General features: G+C 41.3%; 1 protein-coding gene across 14 annotated transcripts in view; it reads left to right on the plus strand.

The window, feature by feature from the left end:
* BTRC (beta-transducin repeat containing E3 ubiquitin protein ligase) overlaps positions 1–25,766 on the plus strand; it is a 118,862-nt gene that overhangs the window by 28,749 nt on the left and 64,347 nt on the right. For 9 of the 14 annotated variants that reach the window (XM_075504676.1, XM_075504677.1, XM_075504681.1 and 6 more), the window contains one exon: positions 20,587–20,664. The exons of the other annotated variants lie outside the window; for them this stretch is intronic. In XM_075504676.1, the coding sequence (XP_075360791.1) occupies positions 20,587–20,664 (78 nt within the window). The remainder of the gene's footprint in view (positions 1–20,586; positions 20,665–25,766) is intronic. 14 annotated transcript variants of the gene reach the window in all.

Consider the following 25,766-nt stretch of genomic DNA (forward strand, 5'->3'; position numbering starts at 1 on the left):
CTTAATTATATTTGGCAAACAGTATCCATCACAGTCTCCAATCTGGCTATTCATGCAGTGATTCCCCTCCTATCTAAATTTTCTGTATGCCACTCAGAGGACTGAGGGGGTGGGTTCATTGCCATAGTGATAATTAATGCCAGCATTTGTTTATTTCAGCTTTGTTAGCAGTAGTCTGGACATTTTGACTACAGAAAATTATTGTACAAGTAAGCTGTCAATCAAAAGGCAAATAAAGGAAACCTGTTTTTGATTTGGTCTCTGAATTTGTTAGATTCAAGCTTTTCTCTGTCATGAGACAGCTTTCTGCCAAACAGGTTTGTTCAGACGCTTTGAGTGACCAGTGAATCTTACAAAATGCAGCCACTCTCCTGTGGGTAGAGAGTGAGGCAGCTATTGGGTGAGCATCTAGAAACCTAGACAAGGCTCTCAAGATCATTGCAAGCATTTTACGATGACATGGGGGTATAACAAGGAGAGCAGCACAGACTGGGCTGCAGAGATGTTATGTTCATGTTGGATACTCTCTCTCAGATGTTCTGTGTGAACTGCAGTGACTGAGGGACCTTAGGAGCATCTCCTGCATGTTCATTGGAGCTTATGGTATCATGAATGTTTACTTCAAGGTTTATGCTGCTGGATTACACTGCTGCTGACCTAACCTGTGGCAGAGAGTTTTATTCACCAGCATCTTGCAAAAATAGACATAACGAATAAGCTAGAATCTTTCTGAAATTTTCAGTCATATTGGTGAAAGTTCGTTACCTGCCTCTAAAGGACAGCATGCAAAGATTATTTTGAATTTGGCTTCGTGCTCCCAGGGCTAGGAGAGTACTGTGGAAATAATCCTTGCGGTCTCAGGGGAGGCTTAAGTGTCTTGCATCATTTTGCTGCAACTCTTTTTGCTGACCCAGCAGTAGCACTCATGGACTCTGGAAGGTGTCCTGCCAGGCCTCCTTTGCTGAAGCAAACTTTTAGAGGAGCTTTCCATGGGGGAGGGGGAAGACGACTTTTTATTAGTCTAAGAGGACTCTGGAGACAACAGGCAGAATTTAGACTCCTACTTCTAATCCTGATTTGCACAATTTGACTACATCGGATGGGCCTTATTTTTGGGCTTTCTGCTGCTGAATAAATATCAGATCTCTTTAAGCTCAGGTTTTAGAGAGCCTTAGCAATATATGGAAAGCAATTTATAAACTCAAATTGGGAGTCCTTTCTTTCTACTTGAATTATTTTTGATTACTCAGAATAAGCATATATTGCAAAGGAAAAGGGAAATTACCCTCTCTTAGCTCAAGATGTTCTTGCTAATGATAGATACAAACAATAACTTTTCTGCTAATGCAGCGCATTGATATTTGGGGTCAAATGAGTCAGCTGCACAACCATTCACCTTGTACTGCCTTCTTGGGAGAGTAGTAGGACTTTGAAATTTGCATTCCTGCAGATTTTGAGAGACATTTCCATGTGTATTTAGTGACTATGGGAATTGGGAAAGTCTGCCCCACTTGCCATCTAAGATGATATACTGGTACTCTTCACAACACTCCAACTCCTGTGTTGAGGAACACATTTAGTGCCAGTCGAGAGAGAAACTGAATTGCCAGCAACAGCTTCTGCAGCAATGAGTCATCCATATTTCAGTCCATTCTTTTTTCCAGTGGGCTTTGATCCCCATTAACTTGCATGGTTTGAAGAAAACTCCCCTCTATGAGGCATGGCTTCTACATTTTCCAGTGCAGAAGTCTACATGGGAGTGGTTTGGAGCCTGCTTGAAGCTGTGATGTTGTAATATTTCATCGTTCTTTAATGCTTTTTTTGGTATCGAATCTTCAGGAAAGCATTAAAGACTTTCTTGTAGCCCAGCAAATTTTCTCATATTAAGTTATTTTCTTTTTTCCGTAGCAAGCTTGAAGTAACTGGAGAAGCATATCAATGTTCTTTGCTTGTGGCAAAAGAGAAGACGCCATCTGGAAGGCTACTTAGTCACTGCTGAATTTGTCTAGTTATTTACATGCTTACCTTCAGATGCTCAGACAGAAATGTGGAAAGAGGCTCTCTTTGAACAGCTCAGTTAAAGCCCTGCTGACTCCTCATGGGAAACGTTGGCAGATAGTCGATTTAGAGATGATTCTGTTAATATGTCAGATAACTTCATTTTTCTTCTTTGTATGTTTTTATTATTGGAGACACTTGTGTGAAAACAGGATCTTCTGGTTCCTCAGCTCTGTTTGGCAATCCTCCCACAGTGGGAAAGGTTTTAAGGCTAAACCCAGGAATGGGGGAACAAAGAGTTAGAAACAGTTCTTTTTAACATCTTTTATCTCAAAGGGCTTTGCAACTGATAGTCTGTTGTGTAACTCCATTTCATAGAGATCATGGTGGAAGATGGCAGTAAATTGGAACATGAACTCCTATAAGGTGCTGTGGGAAGGAGTCAAAGAGGATATTTTAACAAGAGGAAAAAGCCCAGCCCTTCCATTTTCAGTGTCTTGGTTGCCAAATTTTACTGTACTGTTATTCTGCAAAGCAACTGAAAACTAGGTTGCATGTAGATTCTCTTAATAATAAAAAAAACCCCCAAACTTATGCAGAGTGTATTCTTTTTCCTAGAAATCCATACTTTGAAAGTTTCCAGATGTGCCAACAGGCATCTCTTTTCATGATATTTTTCGTTTGAAGATAATTACTTTCCCTTTTAAAATATTTTCCATGCATGCTCACAAGGCTCAGTTTATGTTGCTTTTAATAGTCGCAGTTCTCTGAAAATTCTGATTTACAATTACACCCATCAAGTATGCCAAGGAAATTATTGTATTAATCCTTCCAGGTTTGCAGAAGACCATAACATTTCCTTGACTTTATTTCTGTAAGCTATTGTATAAATGAGGATACTTAAGGAGCAATTTAAAAGTCTTGCCAAAAGTTATGTATCAGGGTAATCACAGAGAACAGTCCAGCTCTTCCTTTTTACCTGACACCCCTCACAAATAACAGCTCCAGTTTAGATTGTAAACTTTTTGGGACAAGAGTCATGCTCTTACTTCTTTGTCTGGAGCCTAGGCACCAGCGAAAAAGTGAAGAGTTGTCCTGTCAGCTTTATTTTGCCAGATCTGAAACTGTATTTCTGTAACAGGCTCTAGTAGTCAAAGAGGAGGATTAACTTTTGTGGCGGAGGTAGCAGCATCTTGTTGAATACAGAAGTGTCTCTCTGGAATACCAGAAATTCACATTTTGCTTTACCTGAAGTGAAGGTCTGGATCATAAGGAGCTGCACATCAGGGTTTGCAGATGAAAGGGACTACCTTCTGCTTGGTTTTGCAGAAGCAAGATGTGTCTTCCTTGGTCTTGACAGAAAGCTCTGTCCTGGTTGAGGAAAACGTGTGCTCTGCTAGGCAAATTGAAGTAAGCAGGAGTGCACTTGAGGTTGTGCAGCATGGACATGATGTACACTGCTCCTTTCTTTGGATTAAGATCACTTGGACAAAGGTGAGAGTATGAAAGATGTAAATGGTTTGTACGGATGGAAGCCTGTTGCACCCATGAGGAAGACACAAACTCATTTCTCAAATGATTTTTACATCTATTTTTTTTTCTAATGCTTATATTTTTGTGTTAAGAAGTGCAATATTTGTTGAAGAAGCATTGTCAGTAAACTGTTAGAAACAGTTGTCTGTGAATTTCCTTCAGCCTATTAATGCATTTTTGCCTTAAAAGTTGACATTTTATCGCTGAGAAATACAGTGTAAATGTGAGTAGTAGTACATTATTTATGGCTATACAGGAGGCTAAAGCTAAAGTCTCGGGGTGGGCAGGCTGTGCATGCTCAGAAATGCATTTGTGAGAAAAGCATTTGAAGGAAATTGTTCGGGTTTGGAGCAAACGTCTGCTGGTGTGCATAGTTCTGTCTCTAATTGGGGGAGAGATGGGGTGTCCAGTCAGTAGACTCCATCGGTGCGGAGACGAGGCTGCCCTCGACCAAGCCTGCTTTGTATTCCCCCCTCGCCCTCTCCCAGCGGCCGTGTGAAATCTGCCCGCAGGCTGTTGACGGTGTGCCTCTAAAATGGAATCATAATTTTGGTGACTAATAGCCAGAGCATGTGGCTCCAGCACCCCCCGGCTGGCGGCAGGCTCTCCCCTGGTTATGAATGTAGTTAGGTGGCCCCCAACTGTTTACAAGACAGCAGAGGTGAGATCTTTGATTGACAAGTCAGAAATGCATTAGATCATTCCCTCTGCCAGTCTCTGGTTCATGCTGTTAAAAATGTCAGCCTCTCCAAGTTTGAATGGCAGCCCGAGGGCCTCAGAAGCTTTTTGTTTTCTGAGATGGAAACACAAATTGGATGTGTGCCTGAGCGCTTCATCCTGGGCTGTAATTTCATCTTTTAGCTAAGAACCACAAGGTACATGAGCAAAGCACCCTGTAAACAATAATACTGGGGAAAAAAATAAACAAGGTCGTGTTTCTGGTACGTTGATCCACCAGTGTCCTGACCTCTATCACGTTGAACATCTCCACTCTGATTGCTGTTCCCTTTGGCATTACAATGAGAGGAGAGAGACTGACACGGGAGGCAAAGATTTAAAGTTGCAGTGTTGTTGCACATTCCTTGTATTGGCTATGAAATATTGAACTGCCACAGTGTGACACCTGTTTTTTTAAGCAAAGTTTCTTGTTGGAGGTGTTCGGGAGCAGTTTCTCCTGTTTCTCCTTGTCTTACCACCTGGCAGGAGCAATTATAAAGTCATGAGAGGGGATATGAGAAGGAGCAGAAATGAAGCCAAATTAATTGCATAATTTTTGCACTTGACTCCATCCCTCATCTCCGGTTCAGACTTTTGGGAGCTTCGCTGTAGGAGGACCAAGAGGGTTATCCTAATCAGGGATTTTTTTTTTTTTTTTTTAAAGTAAATGCCCAGTGACTAGAGAACAGCTTTGTTAAACATATTTAGGGTTTATCCCCCTTTAAATCTAATGGCCTTGTCTGGCTGGTGGCATAACCTGTGCTGTTACTCGGTGATGCTGGGAAGCCCACCAAACTGACAGCCCCCGGGTTGTGCTGCAAGATCTCGGCTCTCAGGTAGCAGCAACGACAAGAGATGCTTCCCTCCTTTCAGATGGCAAAGAAATCCTTCTCCGTGGATCACTGGAGGTGGTTTGGGGTTTTTTGGTAGTACATTAGAATTTAATAATTAGAAATCAGCATTTATTCTGCACCTGTATTGATTGTCAAAAGTTGCACGTGGTTTTATTGGTTCTTCAGTCTGAGTACCAAGCAGTGTGACAGTATCTGTCACTGAGAAATGCCACCCCAGTATGCCCGGCATGATGATTAAATTAAAGTGCGTTGCAGCTAAAAAGCCTCCCCTCCTTCAGCCTCTGCGTTAATGATCTTGTTACTGTGTAATGCGCTTTTCCTGGTATGGAGAGGGCAAGGTCTTTGGCACACCGGCACTAGTTTGGTCAGTTTAAAATGATGCAGTTTAAAATGATCAGTTTAAAAAATGCAACAAAACTCATCAGAGTTTTCTCTTCTCCCTTGTTAGAAGTCAGAAAGGTGTGTAAAACCGTAGTGACAAATGGCATATGCAGCGCCACATTGAAGGCATACAGGTATTTTTAAAGCTAGCTCCAGTTCCTCAGGATTGTGAACATCTGCTTGGAGGTATTGTAGAGCTCCACAATGCACTAATTGAATTACTCTTTTCTGGAGTTGCAGGCTGCACTAATTGAATTAGAATCAGGCTGTGCGTGTGCGCGCAGCCGCCGCCGCGCATGCGTGCGGGGCCGCGGGAGCGGGGCCTCGGCCGTCCCGCGTACTGTGCTGCTCCCTCACGGCCCCGGCGGGTACTGCAGGGCGGCTGGGCAGGCCGGCCCGCAGCCCGGCTGGGCTCCTCGGAGCCGGGCCCAGGGGCCCAGGGCGTTTCGAGATCTCTAACAAAACTGCTTCTCCCCGTTACTTAAGGCGTTGGGTTTTTTTGTGTGTGGTTTTTTTTTTTTTTAAATGACATTTGAGTGACTTTTCCGTGCTCTTCCAAATATTCTAACCGTTGTCTAATCTTGCTCTTCCTTGCTTTATATGAAGAAGGCGTTAAGCGTACCCCGCTGCAGTCCCCTCACAGCAATTATAAATGTTTCTGTGTGTTTAGCACCAGCGTAGTCTGCTGCAAATCGCTTGGCTCGGTTATCACAATTTGATGGGCAGTGCTTCAGAGGGAGCTGGTTGCACAAGATCAGTTTTACCTACTTCTGGAGAAGTGGCAAAGAGCTAATCCCACGTTAAATGATAATTTTAATTTAAAAATTAAAATATGGAATTTTACCACAAATTTAGGGAAGTCATGAAGTACTTTATCATCCAGCATTTAAGCCAGTGTTAGTCAGAATTCGGTGACTCTTGGGAAATAGAACATGCAGAGGTAGTTCTGAGTAACTTTAAATGCACGCATGTATAGGAAGAACAAAATGAAATATTCCTACTTTGAAATCAGGTATTTGTGTGACCACGTGCAAATTTCAGGGGGACAAACCCAAACACTTAGCATAGAAATGCAGTTGCTAAATCTTAAAATTCATAGCTTGAAGAGATACTTACTTTGCTACACTGTATCGGGTGAGGTTCTTTTTATTTTATTCTTTTATTTCTTCTGCTTTCTGTTGGCTACTACTTACACAGTGCATAAAAATAGTCAGATATTCTCTTTCCTGTATTCTTTCTTCTACAGACAACCAGATGACTCAGTTTTCCATAAAATTTCAGCTATTTCCACTCAGCTTTCTGTATGTTTGGTAGATCAGTCTCATAAACCATATCAGAGATAAGATGGTGTTTATTTTGCTTCACTGGTTGTTCCTTAGATCTTGTTACTTTTCAAATAGATGAAAATAATTTACTAGAATGCTCTGCAAACTAAGTAAAATTAAACTATGCTTGTCAAAATACATAAACAGTACTCTGTGATGTGCATGATTCTTTTTTATTATGTTTGTATACTTGCCCCATGTCTGGTGATGTTAAACAGGGCTTCTAATTAGCACCGAGAATTAGCAAAGTGCTGCTATACACAAAACTTGGGAATTTTCGGTTTCATTGAAATTTGTTTAACAACCTGCTGCCCCCCAAAATGGGAAGCAGATTTTTTTTAAATGTATGAAATAGTTCTGTGTTGGGTTTAGAGAATTCCCAAACAAATTTATCCATTAAATTGGTTTTGATTTTATTTACATTAGTAGTTGTTTCTCTTTAGCATTTTTATTTTTTGTATACATATATACACATATATATATAAAAAAGTAAAAAAAATTAAATCAGGTTTTCAGCCTTCTTGGCTCCCTTTCTGAGTAGTCAGGTAGACTGCTTCTAGTAGCATTGCTAATGAAATATCCAAGTAACTAATTGGTCATGCCCAAATGTTTATTTGGCGTTCATTTTTAGTTCTTAAATGATTGCCAATATAATTTAGTACCATTATGTAATTTTCTAAATTGTGTCTGTATATAGTAAGATCAACCATCCGCCTTTTGCCTCCCTTCTGCAAAAATCCTTGTGATTTATTCTCTCAAAATACAACCATATATCCAGCAAACAAAGGAAGCAACTCTTCATTCAGCCAATAAAGCTGCATACGTTTTTACTCTTTCAGGAATATGCCTTGCTCTTCTGTTGCATCTTCAGGTAATAAACTGTGCAGCAACCTTTTGATGTAGGTAATAACATTTGACCTTGCAACAGAGTACGTTCCCTTGTTGAAATGAAGACAACTAACACATTGATGTTTTGAGTTGTTCTTCATTTTAAAAAAATATGAAAAAATTGGTGCCTAGCATAAGACACCTACATACAGTGCCTTCTTTTGGTAGAAGTCAGAAGTGAAGATGGTTGTGTTGGGGGGATTGGGGTTGTCACCTTTAAAATAATGTGGGATTGAGTTTGGTTCTGCCTTAAGAAGCTGTAAGTGGGAAAGAATCCATTCCATCCAGTGTATAAAGTGCTTTTTAAAACAATCTATTTCTAGAACCTATATTGTCCTGGGACCAGCTCTTGATATAAAAATTCATAGAAACCTGTTTTTCCGAGTGTGGTAACTTCTTGCCATAGTGCTGTAGTGTTAGAATTCACATTGGCCAGGTTGTTCTGTAAATTAAACAGTGACAGCTTCCCTCGGGGGAACAGCCAATGTATTTATGATGATGTGCTGATTACACAAAATACACTGCAAGCAGAAAACAGCTGCAGAGAACAAACCTCTTAAAAGAATACAATTACAAATAGCACCCTCAGTATTGCTAGTGGTGAGAGTAAAATACAGCATGCTAATGCAGGCTTCTAGTTTGCTTCCAAAGAAGAAAAGAGATCTATGAAGAAGAGGCTGAAGTCTGGTTGGATGCACATGCTGTGCCAATATGGAGTGACATATAATCCCATTCTGAAGGTGAAGGGCAAGAACATACCTCGGGCCTTCTTTTTAGCTGTTCTTATTTCTTAAAATTTCTGTGACTGCAACTCCCAACAGCATTGGCCAGTGGGGCACTGGGGCTGTCTGGCTGCTTGGCGTTTTAACCGCTGTGGTTCATACCCTCTGTCCTGGCTAAAAATGGAGATGTGATGAGATGACTAATAAATAGTTTGCTGGTCTGACCATTATGAAACAGATTGTAGGAGATGTTATGGAGATAAAGGTCCCTGGTTTAAGGCTGATCTTTCTTCTGCGGCTAATTGTTTGCTTTGAGGGAACTTTTAGAAATAAATTTCAATTGTTGTTTTTTCCTAGACTGCAGTGTTTCATTTTTAGAAGGTCCCTGGTTTGTATGTGTAAGGCAAGGTCTTGTACAGGCCAGTTTAGGATCCAGTTTAAGATACAACAGCAAAACTTTTACTGGGAAGATGGTGGAGGTGGGACTGTGCTAAACTCAGGACACGAACAGACCTTGGAAGAGACAGAGGTCCTTTGAACCTTTCTTTACCTGGAAACAAAAAATGAGAAGTAACTGGAATTGCTTTGTGTACTATGGCTGTATGCAAGAGGGAAGTTGCAGTCAGGACTGCTGTGGTGGGATTTTGTGTGAGGGCTTGTGAAAATCGGGAGAATGGGGCTGTGGCAGCTCCCACAGCCTCTAATGTCTCATTTTGGAGGGCTGCAAAACAAAAAGATCCGCAGAACTCTGAAGCACAATCTTTTTATGTCTGAGATGAGCTGTCGCACTTTAATCATTAAAATACAACATTTTACTTATTGCTATGTCATGTATGTACGTGGGAGAGTTCAAGTACTGAGAATGCCCTTTCCATCCACTTTTTGAGAGTCATTGATAGATAAGTATAATGCCTTTTAAAAAAGTCTGGGATTTCTTGTGTTTGGTGTCTTTGTTATGTTCCAAGACCAGTATGAGTAAAACATGTTTCAAGTACTGGGCAGGAAATTATCTGCTTAAAATGAAGAAATGTTGCCCTTTCAACATATAGATCTGATTTTAAAGCAGATGAGGTAACAACATTGGCACTCTAATTTAGAAGGACTTTAATTCACTTGCTTAAAAAGAAGAATCAGGCTTTCCATCTATGGATTGCTGGCATGTACTAATAGACTGTTATTCATCTGTCTGTATTTTCTTTAAATTGTTTTTGAGCCTCCCTGTGTTGTCCTGCTCTGCTGACATGTATCCCATGTGGCAAGAAGGAGTTTTGTATAATCACCCTGCTTTAATCAATAGAATAATTGATAAACCAGATAAGATTTAAACTGATTACCTCCCCGAGTAGAACTCCCTCAGGGCCTTGGACTCTCTTAATTTTGACATGTATGTTGTGTACCCCGTGGATGAAGTGCAGTTTGAATTATCTGTTTTTATTTGCTTAATGACGGGGAGGGTGTTAAAGTCAAATGTTTAATTAACCCAGCAATGGGCTGCGCTGTCACTTACACACACATCCAGCTGATTGAGATATCTCACTGAGAATACTGAATAGGAATGATAATGTGGCACTGAGACGGAAGATTGCTTTTTCAATCCATTTGCTGGGTCACTGCTTTGAATGTCTTATTGGATGAAAGGCATTCAGCCTGGAAAAAAAAAATTCAGCATTTAAGTACATTTTGTTTTCCTGGCCTCTCTCCACCAAGAAGTTAACTAAAACAGATATGTTGTAGGTTTAATAAGCCATTCATGTTGTAGCAAAAAGCTGTGAATAGTGGATCTCAATAGGCAGTGATCTAGAGCTGTATAATTTCCTATAGGAACAAAATGTTTGCTAGCCCCAAGGTATCTGAAGGCGAGATACTATGTACACCTTTATCTTTCCTTCTTTGATTGCTTGACTACCCACCCCATTTGATGGTCTCCATAGCAGGTCCAACTCTTCTTCCTTACCCAGCAGAGTGAGATTTGCAATAACACTTTGTAAGTCCTTGCTCTAATTCAAGAGAATGGCGTTTCAGAGTAGGAATTGTTTTGTAATAGCAGAACCTAATACTGAGCTTTTAAATTGAAATGTTACAGGAGGGGCTGTTGTGTTACCACATTCAAATTTGGTCTAGCCAAATCAGGAGGACCCAGAGGTTTGTTTCTTGGGCGGCAGCTGCTAAAAGGCCGCAATGCTTGCTAGCCAAATGTTATAATGTGCGGTGCCTAATCTGTAATTTTCTGTTCTTTTATTAGAAGATTATAAAATTTTTTTGCTTGATGTGATGGAAGGTTGGGACATGTTTAGACTTGCACCTTTTTTTTAATATCAGCAATGAGGTTTTTCAACAGCACTGTATGGAAGTAAACGCACCATGTATGGGAAGTTAACTAAATTTGCCCCATGGTCCAGTGGTGGATGATGCTTCCTGTAATGAATGTAGCTTTGGAAGCTGGAAAAAGCACCGAGGCCTGCCAGTATGGACAAATTACTACTGTGAGGCACGTCAAGGAGGTGGAGCTATGCCTCCTGAACTGCTCCATGGTGACTCTGTAGGTACTTTGAACCTGTTCTAGAGTGAAAACCAAGTTCCTTTGGCTGCAGGGTCACCTGGCTCACATTGTCTGAGACATACAGATCTGGGTGCCTCTACATACCATGGTGTAGACAGTATGCTGTGAATTCAGGTCAGTCTAGCACTGCAGTGAGATCACTGGGTAGCCATTTCTTTAAACAAGTGAGCTGCTTTCATTCACTATTTTGGGGAGGAACCGTGCCTAAAAAACTAACATGGTGTGGGACACAGGGTTTGTTCCCCCATGCTGTCATTTTGACTTTGGGCAGACAGCTTAACTTCTGCTTTATACCTTTGTTTTGTATCTCCTTTTCCGCTTTCCTGCAATGAAAAATGGGAAGGAAAAAAAAAACCCAAACAAGAAAAGCATAAAACAGTACAGCGAGATGAGGACAGTGTGGTTGAATTAGATGTTTGGGAGCGAGAAAGCCACGGGCTCTAAGGAAGGGCTGCGATGAGAAGTGGAGGTCTTTTTGCCTACTTGAAAGGAAAGCTCAGAATGAGAGGTTTTTTTAAAAAAAAATCAAATAGTAAGTGTAGGCGATGTCCAGGGGTGGGAGGGGAAGGGGTTTTATAGTGAGACCAGTGAGACAGCATTGGTCCTTTGAGGGAAGTAGTTATAAAAAGTTAGAAAATTATGCTTCAAGAAGGACTTGAAATCTATGGCAAAACTAGCCAATTTTACAACCCATTTCTCAGAGCACTTGCAGCTCCTATGCAGGTGAAACCCTAATAAATATTGTACAAAAAAAGTTAATCTGTATCTAGAGAATTTTAATAAATAAAAAGTTTTTAAAAACTCTCCCTGGATCCTTTGGCGCTTGCTAACTCTTGTTAGTACTAGAAATATGTTTTTGACGTCTTTTTTGGGTGTTGGCTTATCTTCAGAGCCTGTAAGAGCTGACTTTGTGCTTCCCCCCACCCCCTTACACGTAGGGGGAAAAAAAAATAATTAAAAAATCTTATTCCAGCATACAAAAGCACTGATAAAAGCTATGATTTGTGGGAGGAGAAGGGAAGAATCCTGCGAGCTGAGAATGAGAGTGTATAATTTCAAACTTTCGTACTTTAACACCCTGGGATGAGTGTTGGAAATGAATTTTGTGAAAGGAATGTAGCAAAATGAAAGCAACAAAGAAGCGAGAGCCAAGCCTTGATTGATTCTGTTCTTCTTTAAAAAGCTGCTGTGGCGTGCGAAATCCCTCTTCCTGAAGTATGTGTGGCACAGTTCTGCAGTCTGGCAGAGAAATTAACCTCAGCTGAAACTGCTTAGAGAAGAATTTGAGCAAGAATTTAAAAGATTGGAGAAATCTTTAAGGTTGTTCTGAAGAATAGAAAATGAAGAATACTGTTTTGTTCAGTGTGGGGAGCGGATATGCAGGAGAAGCCGCTCGTAAGAGATAAACCAAAGCACAGTGATAACAAGATTTAGAACAAGTCCTGACACCAGTCTTACATAAGTGGCCTGGTTGGATATTTGGAAGTATACCCATATTATGCGTATCATAAAGTTAATTGGATGTTTTCATCCATGCTTTTTGGGAATATGTGCTTTCTGTTCCTTAAAAAGATGTAGATAGCTTTGAACTACTATAAAATTTTGGAGTACAAGATCTACGCTATAAAATCATGCATAGAAAGTGCAAGCTATAAAAGCATATGTATACCTGTGAAGGTGCTGATCGATTTGTGCTGTTTAGGAAAAGAAATTCTGAAACAGACCTGGCTGTGAAAAAATGCAAATAATAAAATTCAACCAGAGGTCCTTGAGGCTTCTTAAGCTCTAACCTTGTTATGAGGAATGGGGAAGTCGAACTGCCTAATGCAGATGTCTGTGAGTTACAAAAATAACCAGATGTCCTGATTAGCAGAAGCAAATGTTCTTCCCTTAATCCACGTGAAATTATATTCAAAGGCTCTCCGGATGTAATGCTTGTGTAAATAAGGCACCAACAAACATTGGAATAGAAAGGGCCATTGGCCAACTAGCTTGCAAGGCTTGAAAGCTTGAATATTAAAAACAAATTTACCACTGCTGACTCTCTTAAATTCACAGAACAGAAATGTTAAGCAGGGCTGCTTCCCGGGGAATGTGGAAAGACTGTTCTCATTAGCCATATTTTCTCCGCCCCCCCCCCATGTGTATGAAGTGAAGCTACCTTTTTAAAATTTCCCTAAATGACTTGTTCCTAGCACCCGGATTTCTGTTTCTTTTTTAACTACAACTAGATTTGTGCTCTTCAGAATGTGTCTGTTCATCAGATCTTTGATATTTGTGCTGGCTTTTGGTATTTTAACATTGAATTTACTGTTCTTCTAGTAATGCTAAGACTGCCCTCACCCTTAACTTACCCTTTATAACCAACCAATAATTAATAAGTTAAATAACTTGATAAGAAACTCTTCCTGATGTCATGAAGTTCCATTATCAAGTCTCATTGCTTTGAAAATGTGTGTTTTTTCTAACTATTGATTTGAATGAAAAATAAGGAAAAATATGAAGGATCCATTCTACAGATGTAAAAACCAGAATCTCGTCCTGGTTTTCGACTGCAAAAAAGGTTGTTGAAGCTCTTGTTGTCATTGGCAGTGTTAACATAGATGCAGACCACACTGGCACTTGTGTGAACGTGCGTGTATGTGTCTGGTTGGAGGGGCAGTGTCGTACTTTTCCATTTTCACTGCTGTCAGAGCTTCAATTTTAAGACTTCAGCTTATAGTAGGTACCTGAGCTGCTCGGGCATGAATTTGAACTTCACTTCTTTAGGTACCACACAAATGTTCGGGGTGGGGGTGGAGAAGTCCCTGTCATGGGGAGTTTATAAACATATTGGAGAAAAAAAAGCCAGGATTCTGTGCAGCTAACAGGATAATAGATATATAATCATGATACACATGTGCAAACCATTCTGCAAAGCAGGCACTGAACTGGAAGGCCAGTTTAGCTTATTCCCTTTGCTTTTCCGATATTGGTCGCTGCAAGGCAGGCTGCAGTTTCTCTGCCCTCTCCTTCCGTCATTGTAATGCTTAGCCATAAACCCCTTGCAAAAGTACCATTTAACTTTAAACTTGTAAGAGCTGGGAAACTTGTCTGTGCCTTCATTCCGGGCTGAAGTCACCCCCTTGTGCCTACACATTGTAATTTATGGTGTTCTCTAAAAGGATCTAATCTCGGTGAATGTTCAGAGCAGCAAATGCCAAAGAGGAATGGGGTCTGATACTTATCTCTGCATTTTCATTGCTGTGGATCTCCCTGTGTGTTACAGCTGTCATTTTTGTTTTATCTACCGAACAGGCAGAGAATTGCCTTCAAACTTGCAGCTTTCATACTTGTTTTTTCTCAAAGAACATTACCAATGTTAAGGACTGCTTTTATATATCATAGTGACTAGCCAAATAAGCATGAATTTCAACATTTCGGGCCTTGTGCTATCCTTAAATATTTTTAGTGGATGTTACACCCATATTTTTTTAAATGGTAGTACTGCTTTCAGGCTGACATTGGCTATGCCAGGATTCATCCTAGCACTGTTTGAAATGGCCGAGATATTTATAAACTGACAGATAGCATTTATAAAATCAGGATGCTGACAGTCCCTTAACGATAACAATGGGCTTGGACTCATCTATCACTTACAAAGGTTATTGGAAAGGGAACGTAAGGCTTATGTGTGCCTCTAGTCTTAGACTGGCACTTATTTCCACACATCTCTCTTTCTCTTTTTCTTTCCTCCCTCCATCCCCCTCCCCTTTTCAGTCCACTCTGGCTGACATGGGCATCAGGCAATCACAGCTATTTTCTCCATACCTTTACCCAATGACTCCTTGTCCTGTTTCCTGCAAGCAATTGATACAAATTAGAAGACAGCTAACTTTGTAGCATCTTGGGGCGACCCCCCATCCCCCTGACTCCCCCCCTCCTAAACAAGAGAAACATCATGACTTGGTGGCAGGCTGCTGGCTTGAATTGGGAAAGAAGAACAGTGCGCATTGACTGACAGACTTAACCTGGGGCTGGGCGGGGGTTAGACAGGCCTTCTGCTTCCTTCTCCTTTCATATAGCACCAGTCTGCAGGCAGAATGCTGATGTACCTACTTTATTCACTGGCTCCCTCTTGGCTGAGACAGTACCCTTCTGTCCTTGGTGAGGAGGACCAAGTGCAGCGTGGGGACACTTCAAGAAACATGAAAGAGGATGTCAGTTATTTTCGAGCTCTGATAAAATGCTACATTTACTCAATACACCTAGGAGCTTGAGGGTCAGGTCGTATCAACAGTTTGCACTGGAAAAGGGGAAATGCACTATTTCACTGGTATGTGCTAAAGCATCTATTTTAATGTGGCAACAGAAATACTGAGACAGCTATGTCTGGCATCCAGTTTGCCCTTGAAGCATTTACTCTACTGTTACTGTTTGGACACTGTGTTCCACTGTATTATTTGCTTAGAGACCTGAAATACCCAAGTAGATTTCCTACATGCGGTTGGATCTGCTGATACCACTAAAAACACACCCTGCCCCAGCTTCTGTTCGAGCTGATGTATACGCACGCAATGGCTAGAGCGAGACTTGATTGGCTTGAGGGGGGTCTATTTATCAGGGAATTCGATTAAAATACAGACTGCACATGACATCAAATTTGTAATCATTTTTCTACAGCAAGCAAGCATTTTCTGTATTGGTTGCAGGTGTTTAAAGCAATAGTGTGTTTTAAGGGCCAGTGCAGCACAAATTCTGGCCTTTGGGATAATGACAAGTGTTTTGCCTGCATAAACAATATATATATATATTTTTCCCCCCTGAGGTCCGCACACACCTAGTTTCCCTCAAGCTCATCATCTCTGTCAGGTTAATCAATAGGCACCGTATGGCAGAGGGTCAGTAATCAGTGTCATCGTGCCTTTAAATCGTGTTGAAAATTTGCTTAAAGCCTGGGCCAATTAACATCGAGATGATGAATGGATGGGTAGATGGGAAGAGCCTGGCGCTCAGGGGCTTTGTGAGAAGGAGATGCTCAGCTGTTGAGCAGCAGACACCAGCGAATAAAATCAGCCATTCATGTGAGCTCAGTCCACCCACTCTTAATGATAATGTCAATCTAGCAAAATATATACACATTGGAGTTGTCATGAGTTCATAAATCAAAGGAGTTTGTCAAAGGCATTCAGATTAACGAGGCAGCAGCAATAACAAGTCAAATTTGCATAGAGAATTGCCCGAATCTCAGTAAATTATGATCCTGTTTTTCATTTGATTATTTGCTAATGTCTCAAGAGGGAGAATGATTATATTAGCATGCAAAATCTACTCCAGAAGTAGAAATCCGAGGTATAGCAGACCAGCACACGATGACAATTAATCAGTTTCTGCATACTAGCATAAACGCGCAAGGCCCAGAAATGAACTCCTTTTTTTATTATTATTTCTCCTTGCTACTGATCCAAATGGTTCAGCTTGACAGAGACTTTATATTGCTTTAACAGTGTTCTGAATTGTGCCTGCAGGCAAGACATAGTTATGCAGCTATAACCAACCTATCCATCTGCCAACCAGATTGGAATTCTCCTATCCAAGGCTTCCATTAACCCCCACTGACAGCTCCAAACAGGATTAAGAATTTGAAAGCATAAAAAATAGTTGTGCTCTTCGCATAGACGCACGCTTCTTCCCCACCCCCACCTCCCCACACTTGGAAAAAGGCTGCGTCTGTACTCTTTTATAATTAGTGCAGGGCAGAACAGCACCAAAGAAAGCCTCCCCCAGTTGGCAGGGGTTTCATTTCCACCACGACGAGCGAGGCGGTACTAAAGGTAGCTCTGCCCAATTGGTAGTCCCTGGGAGTGCATTTCTCCATGTATTATATCTCATTCCCAGCAGTGTTTTGCTGGGCTGTGTACACAAAATACTGCATGTCATCTCCCATCAAACGCTTCAGTCTAGGGATTTCATATGCATTGTAGCATGTTGTGTTTAGTGGTGGAGGAGGCTTCATGGGGAGAGTTAAATAGTAATAATTTCGTAGTGGTCTTTAAGACAACCTGCCATGGAGTTATATTCTGTTAATTACAGGCTGAAGTTTTAAATGCAAATCAGATTTAAAAGGATGTCATTACAGACAGTAGCCATTTTAGGAAAAAAGAGCTATGGAGGGCAGAGCCCCTTTACAGGAACCTCCTGCTAGAGAGAAATTTTGAAGGTTACAGGAATTATGAGCTTGGGTTTCCTGGCTTCTCTTCCCTGTGCTTCCACTGTCATTGTGTGACCTTGGGCAAATTAAAAAAAAATATTTTACCTGTCTGTGGAAAGGAGGGGCAGTATTTATCTCACCAAGATTGATCAATTTGTGCTTTGGAGACTTCAGCACTTCTCATCTTATCTTGTTTGTGCTCGTTCAAAAGGAGAATCCCCCGCAAGCAAGCGCAAACACTTTTGGCCAGTCTGACTTTAGCCTACGAAGGAAGGCTTGCCTGCAGGATTTAAAAATTTTCCCTGATGGAACGGAGTTTGTATGGCTTTTCAGCTTGCTGCATGCACTGGTTTTCTTCACTTCTTTCACCCTGACAAGTGCCATCGTTCCTCTACTATGTATCAAGTACAGTCGCTGCAGATCTTTAATATTCCCAGTGAGTACACCCAACTTACCGTCTGGATACCAAATGCTTCTTTCCAGGTCTGTGCCCGAGACGTGCGTTTCAGTAACCACGAGAGGGTGCTCAGAGCGGTTCCTCCCTTTGTCTGCCTCTCTTGCGGCCGAGAGCATCGCTTAAGTCCTGCTGAAGCAAACCTTATTCTGACCTCGCACGTGTTTATCCCTCCTCCCACCTTGTTCAGCAAGGAGAAATATATAGATGTACCGTTTCAGTCGATTACATTATGCTCTTCCCGTGTCCATGGCTAAGTGTTGCCCTATCAAGTGAAATTCACTTCCACGCAGCTACGGTTAGTCCTGAAATATGCAGGGTCTTGTACCTGCACCTGGATTGATGGGTTTCCTATTCCTGAGAAATGAGCGGGAGTTATAAACATCTGTGCTTTTTCTTAAGTGTAATGCTTTCCAGTCATTCTGTCTTCACCAAGCGTAACTTACTTGCTGACAAAAGTGCATGAGCAGCGCTCCTCTTTAATAGTCTGCTATTGGAGCTGCTGTGTTGGTGCTGTAGAATGGTGAGACGCCAAGCTGTGAACCACCATATGCACTTGGCAGTCTTTGTCTGGTCTTTGTTCAGCCAACCTCTTAGCCTTGCCACCTATAAAGATAATGAATGCAAAATGGTCCTCTGCTTGCTCTTAAAATTAGATGCTCAGCTTAAAGAAAAAGTAGATAACTTGATGCTTTGCAGTAACTAGAAATTTCAAAATAAGGGCTGACAGTTCACCAGCAGCACTGATTTTCCTGCTTGTTGATGTTTTTTGAGGGAGGATCCTTAATGGCTTTGAAAGGCGAGAAGAACGCAAGATTTCACTGTCACAGAAAGATTATTTGGAAGGGGAAATCGTTTTGGCGCTTATGTAGGGAAGGGGGTGGATGTTGAAAAAGCATCCAGAAATAGTAAACAACCCTCTTATCTGCCCAACAAAATGCATTTCCTGGAAGCGTATAGTAACTCACCTCAGATTCTTACATTTCTCACACTTGGTCTTTTTCTCCAAAGCGCAAAAATGAAAATCCTTACTTGAATTAGCCACTTACTAAACTGTATTTCATGAGCAGAAAAGAGCAGCTTTAATGTCTGACCTTCCTTTTTGGAGATATGTGATTCTAGCTTGTATGTTTTTACGATCACAGTCCTTTCTAAGCTGGATTTAATGTAATAACTTGGTCCTGGCTGAGACCTCATATGAAAACTTTTAAAAGCTGGCCTCTTACAGCGATTTATCAGGCCTGTTTAGGATTGATTTCCATTATAAAACCCTGGTTACAGCATCCCAGATGTCATGGTGCCTTGCGGGTTCTATATCTTGTTTAAAAAACAAACCTCAAAAATCACTAGTTGGTCTGCAAGCCTTGATTTACACAGAATCCTCCCGACCAATTTATGACATCCCAAGTGGGGTCTTTTGGTTGGGTTTTTTTTCCCCTTATCTGCCTTTTCTTAGCAAACAGCTTCTACCCTTGCCCTGCCTCCTGGCTGTACCTTTTCTCCCCCTTCACCAGACCAGCAAACCTGAGCTGCCTAGACGGTGCCTGATCACGCAGCACTGCAGTGGGCACACGAGCACACTGCTCTTCTGATGGCTTCCTGCAGTCTGCTTGCTTTCTGCTAGCCCTGCTCTGCCACGCTGGCTGTTCGCAGGGCCCAGCTCCTCCTTTGCCAACAGATGCCACTTCTGTCTCCTGAGGTGTTGGGCTGGAAGCTGGCTCTGCGAGAAGCCAGGCTGAGCTGTGCACAGCGAAGGACAGGTTATTTGGGGGACAAGGGGGGAGAGGTACAGAATGCAAACTTCTGCCTTACTATACACACTCCTGAGCTTGTCTGCAAGTAACTGGAAAACCACCCTTTTCCTGGCAGAGCTCTCCCTAAGCAGTTTTTCTGTATCTCTTTTAAAACCTGTTTAGTTGCTCGCTACTGAATGCGTGGGAATGTGGCCTAAGGCTACGAATACTGTGGTGATCAAACTGATTTTAGATGTGTGTGTGGGATTCCCCCAAAGCTGGCTGTCATTATGCTCTCAACACAGTGGCTGAACCCATGCAAAGGAGCGCTATCTTCCAGAATAGCTGACACTGGCAGTGAGGACAGGATTCTCCCCATGTACCCAGCACTTATTAACCAGAAGTTTGGTGCAGACTGTGCATATCCTGAGATAACTATGGCCTGTCTTTACTCTAAAGCAAGTAATAATTGGTTTTAATCATGAGGTTAACAGGACAGAAATCTCCTGGTGGTCTTTCTTACTCATGCTGGAAAAGCCATCCTATTTCTTCTTGTCCACCTTCTCTTGCCTTACTGATGCTCTTTTTTTGGAGATGGCAGCTTAAGTTTTGGAGCATCAGTCTTTCTAGAAGTTGTACATGTATGTACAGTCAGGCAGCAGGAGTGAAAAACATAGCCATAATATCATACGCTACCTACACTTTTTTTTTTAAGGATCTTCTGACAAACTCTTTCACCAGAATTTAGCTCTGTCATCATTTTTCTGTGATTTTTGGCAGCCAAGCAGACTTAGTGCAATTAATAATTGTTAGGCAGATTAAAAGCATAGGGGCACAGAGAACAACAGTTGCACCCATTAACAACCTTTTGTTTTCAACAGGTTCCACTGTTTTAAATAGTTATTCTGGGGTGTTCAGGAGCACTGGTGTTTCCATGCTGATCCAACCACCATTTCAGCTTTTCAAAGTGGCTGTTATTGCACGTTTCAGAATAAATCCCCAAAGCACGGGCTTCTTCAATAGATACCTGCACAGTGGTGCATTGTTGTGTTGAGGAGAAGAAATTCTTTCTCTGCCATAACAAGCTGTTTGGCTTAAAAGTACAAGTTAGCCTCCGGTATACGTATACGTAAAATACTACAGCCTGTGTAGTACAAATATTCTGTTTCTTTTCTCCTCACAGAGTAATATTAGGGATAAGAACTGAATTAAAGCTTACTTTCTTTCACAGAATTCCTCTGAGAGAGAAGACTGTAATAATGATGAGCCCCCTAGGAAGATCATTCCTGAGAAGAATTCACTTAGACAGGTATGTGATCAGTCTCTTTAAAAATGCAATAAAAATTTCTAGCTGTTTGAATCCTTAAATGCTTCTGGAAGCTGAAGTCTGACTTGTGCTCATGGAAATCCTTTCTTTTCTCCTTTAAAGTCTGAACAAGTCGCATCGTACCCAGGAAAATGAGACACAGTGATTTAGCTTTCAGGAGAGTTTGACTCTTTCTAAAGAAATCTAGACTTCTGTATAGTGCAGTCAGCTGTGACTATCTAGTTTTACCTTTCTCCATTTGGTGTTCATCAAGACCTCTTCAGCCTTTTCTTCTTTAATTGTTCCTGTCTTGTTTGTAGTATATTTTGCCTTGCTTCAGATCAAGAGTCTCAGAGTGTTCTACAACAATTAAGCTTTTCATTGCCCTTGAAGGTAAATTTTCTTGGAGGTGATGTCCAGGTTAATAACCTGAAAAATGACCTGTTCTTGTTTCTTCTACACTCGTATAAATTACTAATGGGTAGAAAGGAGAAAGGGTGGTCTGATAAAACATAATCTCTTTGCCGTTTATATATAGTAAAGCAAATTTCTTACCAATTCAAAAGAATCACTTTTTTTAATCCCTATGGTCAACAGAGGGAGTCTGGCTTGTGATTTCTGGGGGATTTAAGTTGGATTTAGTGATTTCAGATCCTTTTTCACCTTGCTCTTTTTCCCCACTGCAACCTTCAGGCAGCAGAAGCAAAAATATGTCCGTGCCTCAGCTGCCCAAGGTTGCTGCCTAGTGTATCAGAGTAATACCATTCATGAACGTGACTTAAGTGAATACCCCAGGCCATACATTGCAACAGCTGAGGAATCGGTACATTTCCTTCTGCATCTCAACCACAGGAGCAGTAGTCTCAGGCAGAGGGAGAGGAACACTGTCCCACTGCTGCTATTTCCAAGAGAAATTGTGGGTCAGAACCATAGTAAAAGGAAGAAATATCTTTTTGATATTGTGTGCTTGTGCTCTGAGTTGGGGGGGGGTGTGTGTTGTGGTTTTTTTTTTCTTTCTTTAATAATGTATTGTGTTAGGAGTATTTGATTTTGTGGGAGTAGGTGTCATGTGAAGGACTACATGTGGCTAAGACAGGTCCATCTAACAGATGTAGTCCATGTATGTCTTTCAGACAAGAGGCAATATGCTAGGATAATGAGTGAGGTCCCAGATATTGCTGAGAAAGATTACCTTGTAGAATTGATTAAATATGTTACACCAAACTTAAAATGTTTCCGGCATTCAGCAACAAACAACGAGAGCTAGAGGAAGAGGGCAAAGCTACTAGGTCCCTACTGTGTATCCCCAGAATAGCCAAAAAGGTCCCCAGCACATCAGAAAACTGTTTTTTTCATCTTAGAGTTATTGATGGCAAGCTTTCAGGTTCAACAAGAAAAGGTGTATTGTATGTCTCTTCACCAAGAAAAGGTTCATAGTAAGAGATGTTAAGTCAAAAGGAACATGAGTTACCTGTTTTGTGTGCCTTGTCATCGCAGTGAGTCCTTCCTCACGATTATTGATTAAGGAGGAGACAAATATTCACAAGCAGTTATTATACAGATCAAGAAGGTACGTTTTCTAGAGTTGAGTTTCCCTTTCATTATATTTCAATCTGCAGAAGTATTCTTAGTGTTCAGGGAAAGCTGTCTTTCCCACAGGCCCACAATTCATCATAACCAAGGTGACCAGATATCAAGAATACACCTAAAAAAACACTTGTACAGTCCAAATATTTCATACTGGAAATAATTCACATGGACATTGTTTACGTCGAAGATGGTTAGCTGTGTTTCAGGATATTGTCGAGATGTTCTATCAATCTCCATCTTTGTGTCCAGTCTTTACAGTGACGTGCAGGACAAAATCCTTGAGTCTTCTGATTGCTATCTGGAGCCTTTTGGGTTGAGAACAGTTTTTGTGGACAAGTTCAAGATGTAGTCTTAGTCTTAAAGCAAGTGCCCTCTTGTCTAGATCATAGGAGGTGGTCGACCACGATTTTGTGCCTGTTGTAGAAGGAATTTTGGTTCTTTATGTAGGCATAAATAAAGCTGTCTGAGCATTTTGGAAGCTCAGATTGCTCCTCTTCTCTATTAGTGATGGAGAAGAAGCAATGGGAAGTTTTCCGACTCCAGGTGCGGAAATCAGACACATATGCAGCCATGTGCCCATCTATTCATAATCAATGAGTAGAGTGATACGTATTGCAAAGATCGGCATCTCCTGCAGGAAGGTATGCAGAGTGGCTACCCTGTCTTACATCTATCCATACTTCGTAAAACCAAAAAGATCTGACCTGCAAATGCTGTCAAAGCAGTAATACACAAAAAGTGCTTTCCACTGTAGTGGAAAGATGCTAACTTGGTAAATATTGAGTGTACACTTTCATATTTTCTGTCCCTCCCTTAAGACACCACTGTTAAAATCTCATTATTGGGGAACATGGACCTACATGCACAGAGGAATTGAATGTGTGTGTGTGGGTAGAGGAGAAGTCTGTTTACTTAAATGGTCTTTCCAGTGAAAGTGTCCATATTTTTAGTACTTTTTGATTAGTTTTAGAAAATTAATGAGATGCACCAGACCACTTCAGGGGAAGTATGATGTCTTGACATGTTCAGCTGCTGACAAGTTTAAGTAAAGGTGCATTACCTTTTCTTGCCTTGTTTATGGTGCTGGTATGCAGCCTTAGCCATAAATGTTTTCTCAGGTGGGTTTGTGGAACAGACATACCAGAAGGTGGATGTAATAAGGAGGTGTAATGGTTACTTAAGCATCTGAAGTTGTAAGCAGGGGCTGAAGACACCCATTGCTCAGTGCTATGGACCTCTTACTAGAAGAAATATCATTCTTCTGTTGATTAAAATGGTTTTTGGAGAAGGGTGTCTTCAGAAGTCTCGACAAGTGGAGCTGTGTTCTTGGCGTGCTGGAAGTGGGAGCCACGGCCACTCTTAGGTGCATGAGGGGCAGCAAGGCAGAAGAGACATGGAGATTGGCACTGGGAAAGGAAACAGAAAAAGGCAATGAACTTGACACTGTTAGCTGGAACAGTGAAAAGTTCTAAGCTATGACAGACTTTGAAGTAAGGATGCAAATGTTCAGTTCTTGTTGAGTGCTTGATCTGACAAAATCAAATTTTGAAGGGGTAAACTGAAAATCATAGTATGAAAACAGACTTCAGAAAAAACAATGACAAGTGGCAAAAGTTTCTGGCAACTTTATTTAAGCTAACAAACGAATTTTCACACTGCAAAGTTATAAATTAATTTTAATAGGCTGATCCAGATGGTCCATTTGGAAAATGGATAGCTTGATCTGTTGAAAATTAAACTAAATTTATCTCTCTCATACTTCAAACTGAAGTAAGCGTGAGAAGAGTGCCCATTAAGTCCAGCTCATACAGATGGACCGGCAGGTCACACATGGGACTAATCTGATTCATTTTAAAAATAAATGCATGAGTTATTGAATCAGGTTCCTGTTTCAAGCCCTGGGTGTGAGAGAGAGAGAGAGAGTGTGTGTGTGTGTGTGTGTGTGTGTGTGTGTGCCGCCCTTTCAAAGGGACTCGCAAATGCTTCAGTGCCTTTTTAACCTGTGTGTTTCCATTTTAATTCAACTTCCTTGCCAAAAAACATAATTAGTTTTCAGTGCCTATCATTTAGCGTTAGACCCAAACACTAGATTGATTAGGTCAGACATTTGTTATTTTAAGGGCTATGTCTCCATTCTTCATTTATGGAGAACATGAGCTCAATAGTCTTGGGGAGAGAGCTGGCCTTTAGAAACTGGGAAGGGGAAGCTCTCTGGGGGCCCCTCCAGCCTTTTAGCTTCTGGGTGTTTTTAACAGAGCCATGAATGCAGATTTGTAAATTTATTGCGGTGCCATCTGTTTTTTTTGCAGGAACCGTATTATTGTTGGCTCGTATCTGTCTATTGTGGTGGTCACTCCCTGGGAGCTTGCCCTCATAGTCCTAAGGAAAGTGATGAATAGTGGGGGTCAGCATGAATAGGTCACAGGGCAGCTGTCCGGGGCTGCCCTGAACTTGATTACCCCGCTGGTTTTTAAAGAAGACAGGCACAATGCAGGTTGTTTAAAATCCTCCCTCCCTTCTCTTCAGTGGAGCAATAATGAAGTGCCTTTTGCTGCTGTGGTTTGTCTATGGCGAAGGTGCCTTGTGGGGAAATGCTGGCAGCAGCAAGGCTGCCACACCGTACCTCCTGCAATCCTCATGTTGGACTCTGCTGTCTTTCTGTAAGGTTCCAGATGGAAGTCCGGGGGAAAAAATCCCTGTCTGTTACCCCATTCAAACAGGCCCCTTAGCATTTTCAAGAATTTTCCCTCTTACCATTTTGGCACAGAACATTACCTCAATTCACTCTTACGGATTTGAGATAATTTTGTAAGTGACATGTAGCATCTAAAACATGCTCTAGGCGCTATTTCAAAGTTAAAATAGGCACAGTCTAATCTTAAGAGTTTAAAACCAATACATAAGCAAACCGTAAGAAGCAGAAAGCCATTAAAGAAGGTAGGGCTAAGGAAAGACAAAAAGTAGTAACCGTCAACCGTTTACTTCCAGCTGGTAGCCCCATCCTGCTGCTTAAGGCTCCTCTCCAGGCATATTTCTCCTCCACAAAAGTATTTCTGCAGTGCAAAGTTGAAGCCCTCTTTTCGACTGGGGGTGTGTGTGGGGTGGAGGGAAGTGAGAATTCTTCAGCTCCCTCCCTCTGGGGAAGATGCTGCACTTGAAATTTGGCTTCTGTTGGAGAGCTGGCTGAGGCAGGATGTACCTGGTCTGTAAAGTTATCCTGGTTACCTCTTCTTTTATGCTATTAATGCTTGCTAGTAAGGAGTTGCTAGCTGAAAAGCCTCCTGAAATTGCTAGAAGTACATCTTTAGTCTTACTTTTAAGATTATTCTTTCTGTTTAATTTTTTTTTCTTTATTCTCAAACAACAACAACAACAAATAATTTCCATTCCTCTGTGACACTTAATGCATGTTAAAAAACTAGCCAAGGCAGGTTGTGCCAGAGTCTAAGTTACAATGGGAATGCTGCCTTGTGGCAGAAAGGCCACTGGGCTCTTTCAGCATTAGTGCTAACAGG

This window comes from Mycteria americana, chromosome 6, assembly GCF_035582795.1.
Source record: "Mycteria americana isolate JAX WOST 10 ecotype Jacksonville Zoo and Gardens chromosome 6, USCA_MyAme_1.0, whole genome shotgun sequence".
NCBI classification, from domain to species: Eukaryota; Metazoa; Chordata; class Aves; order Ciconiiformes; family Ciconiidae; genus Mycteria; species Mycteria americana.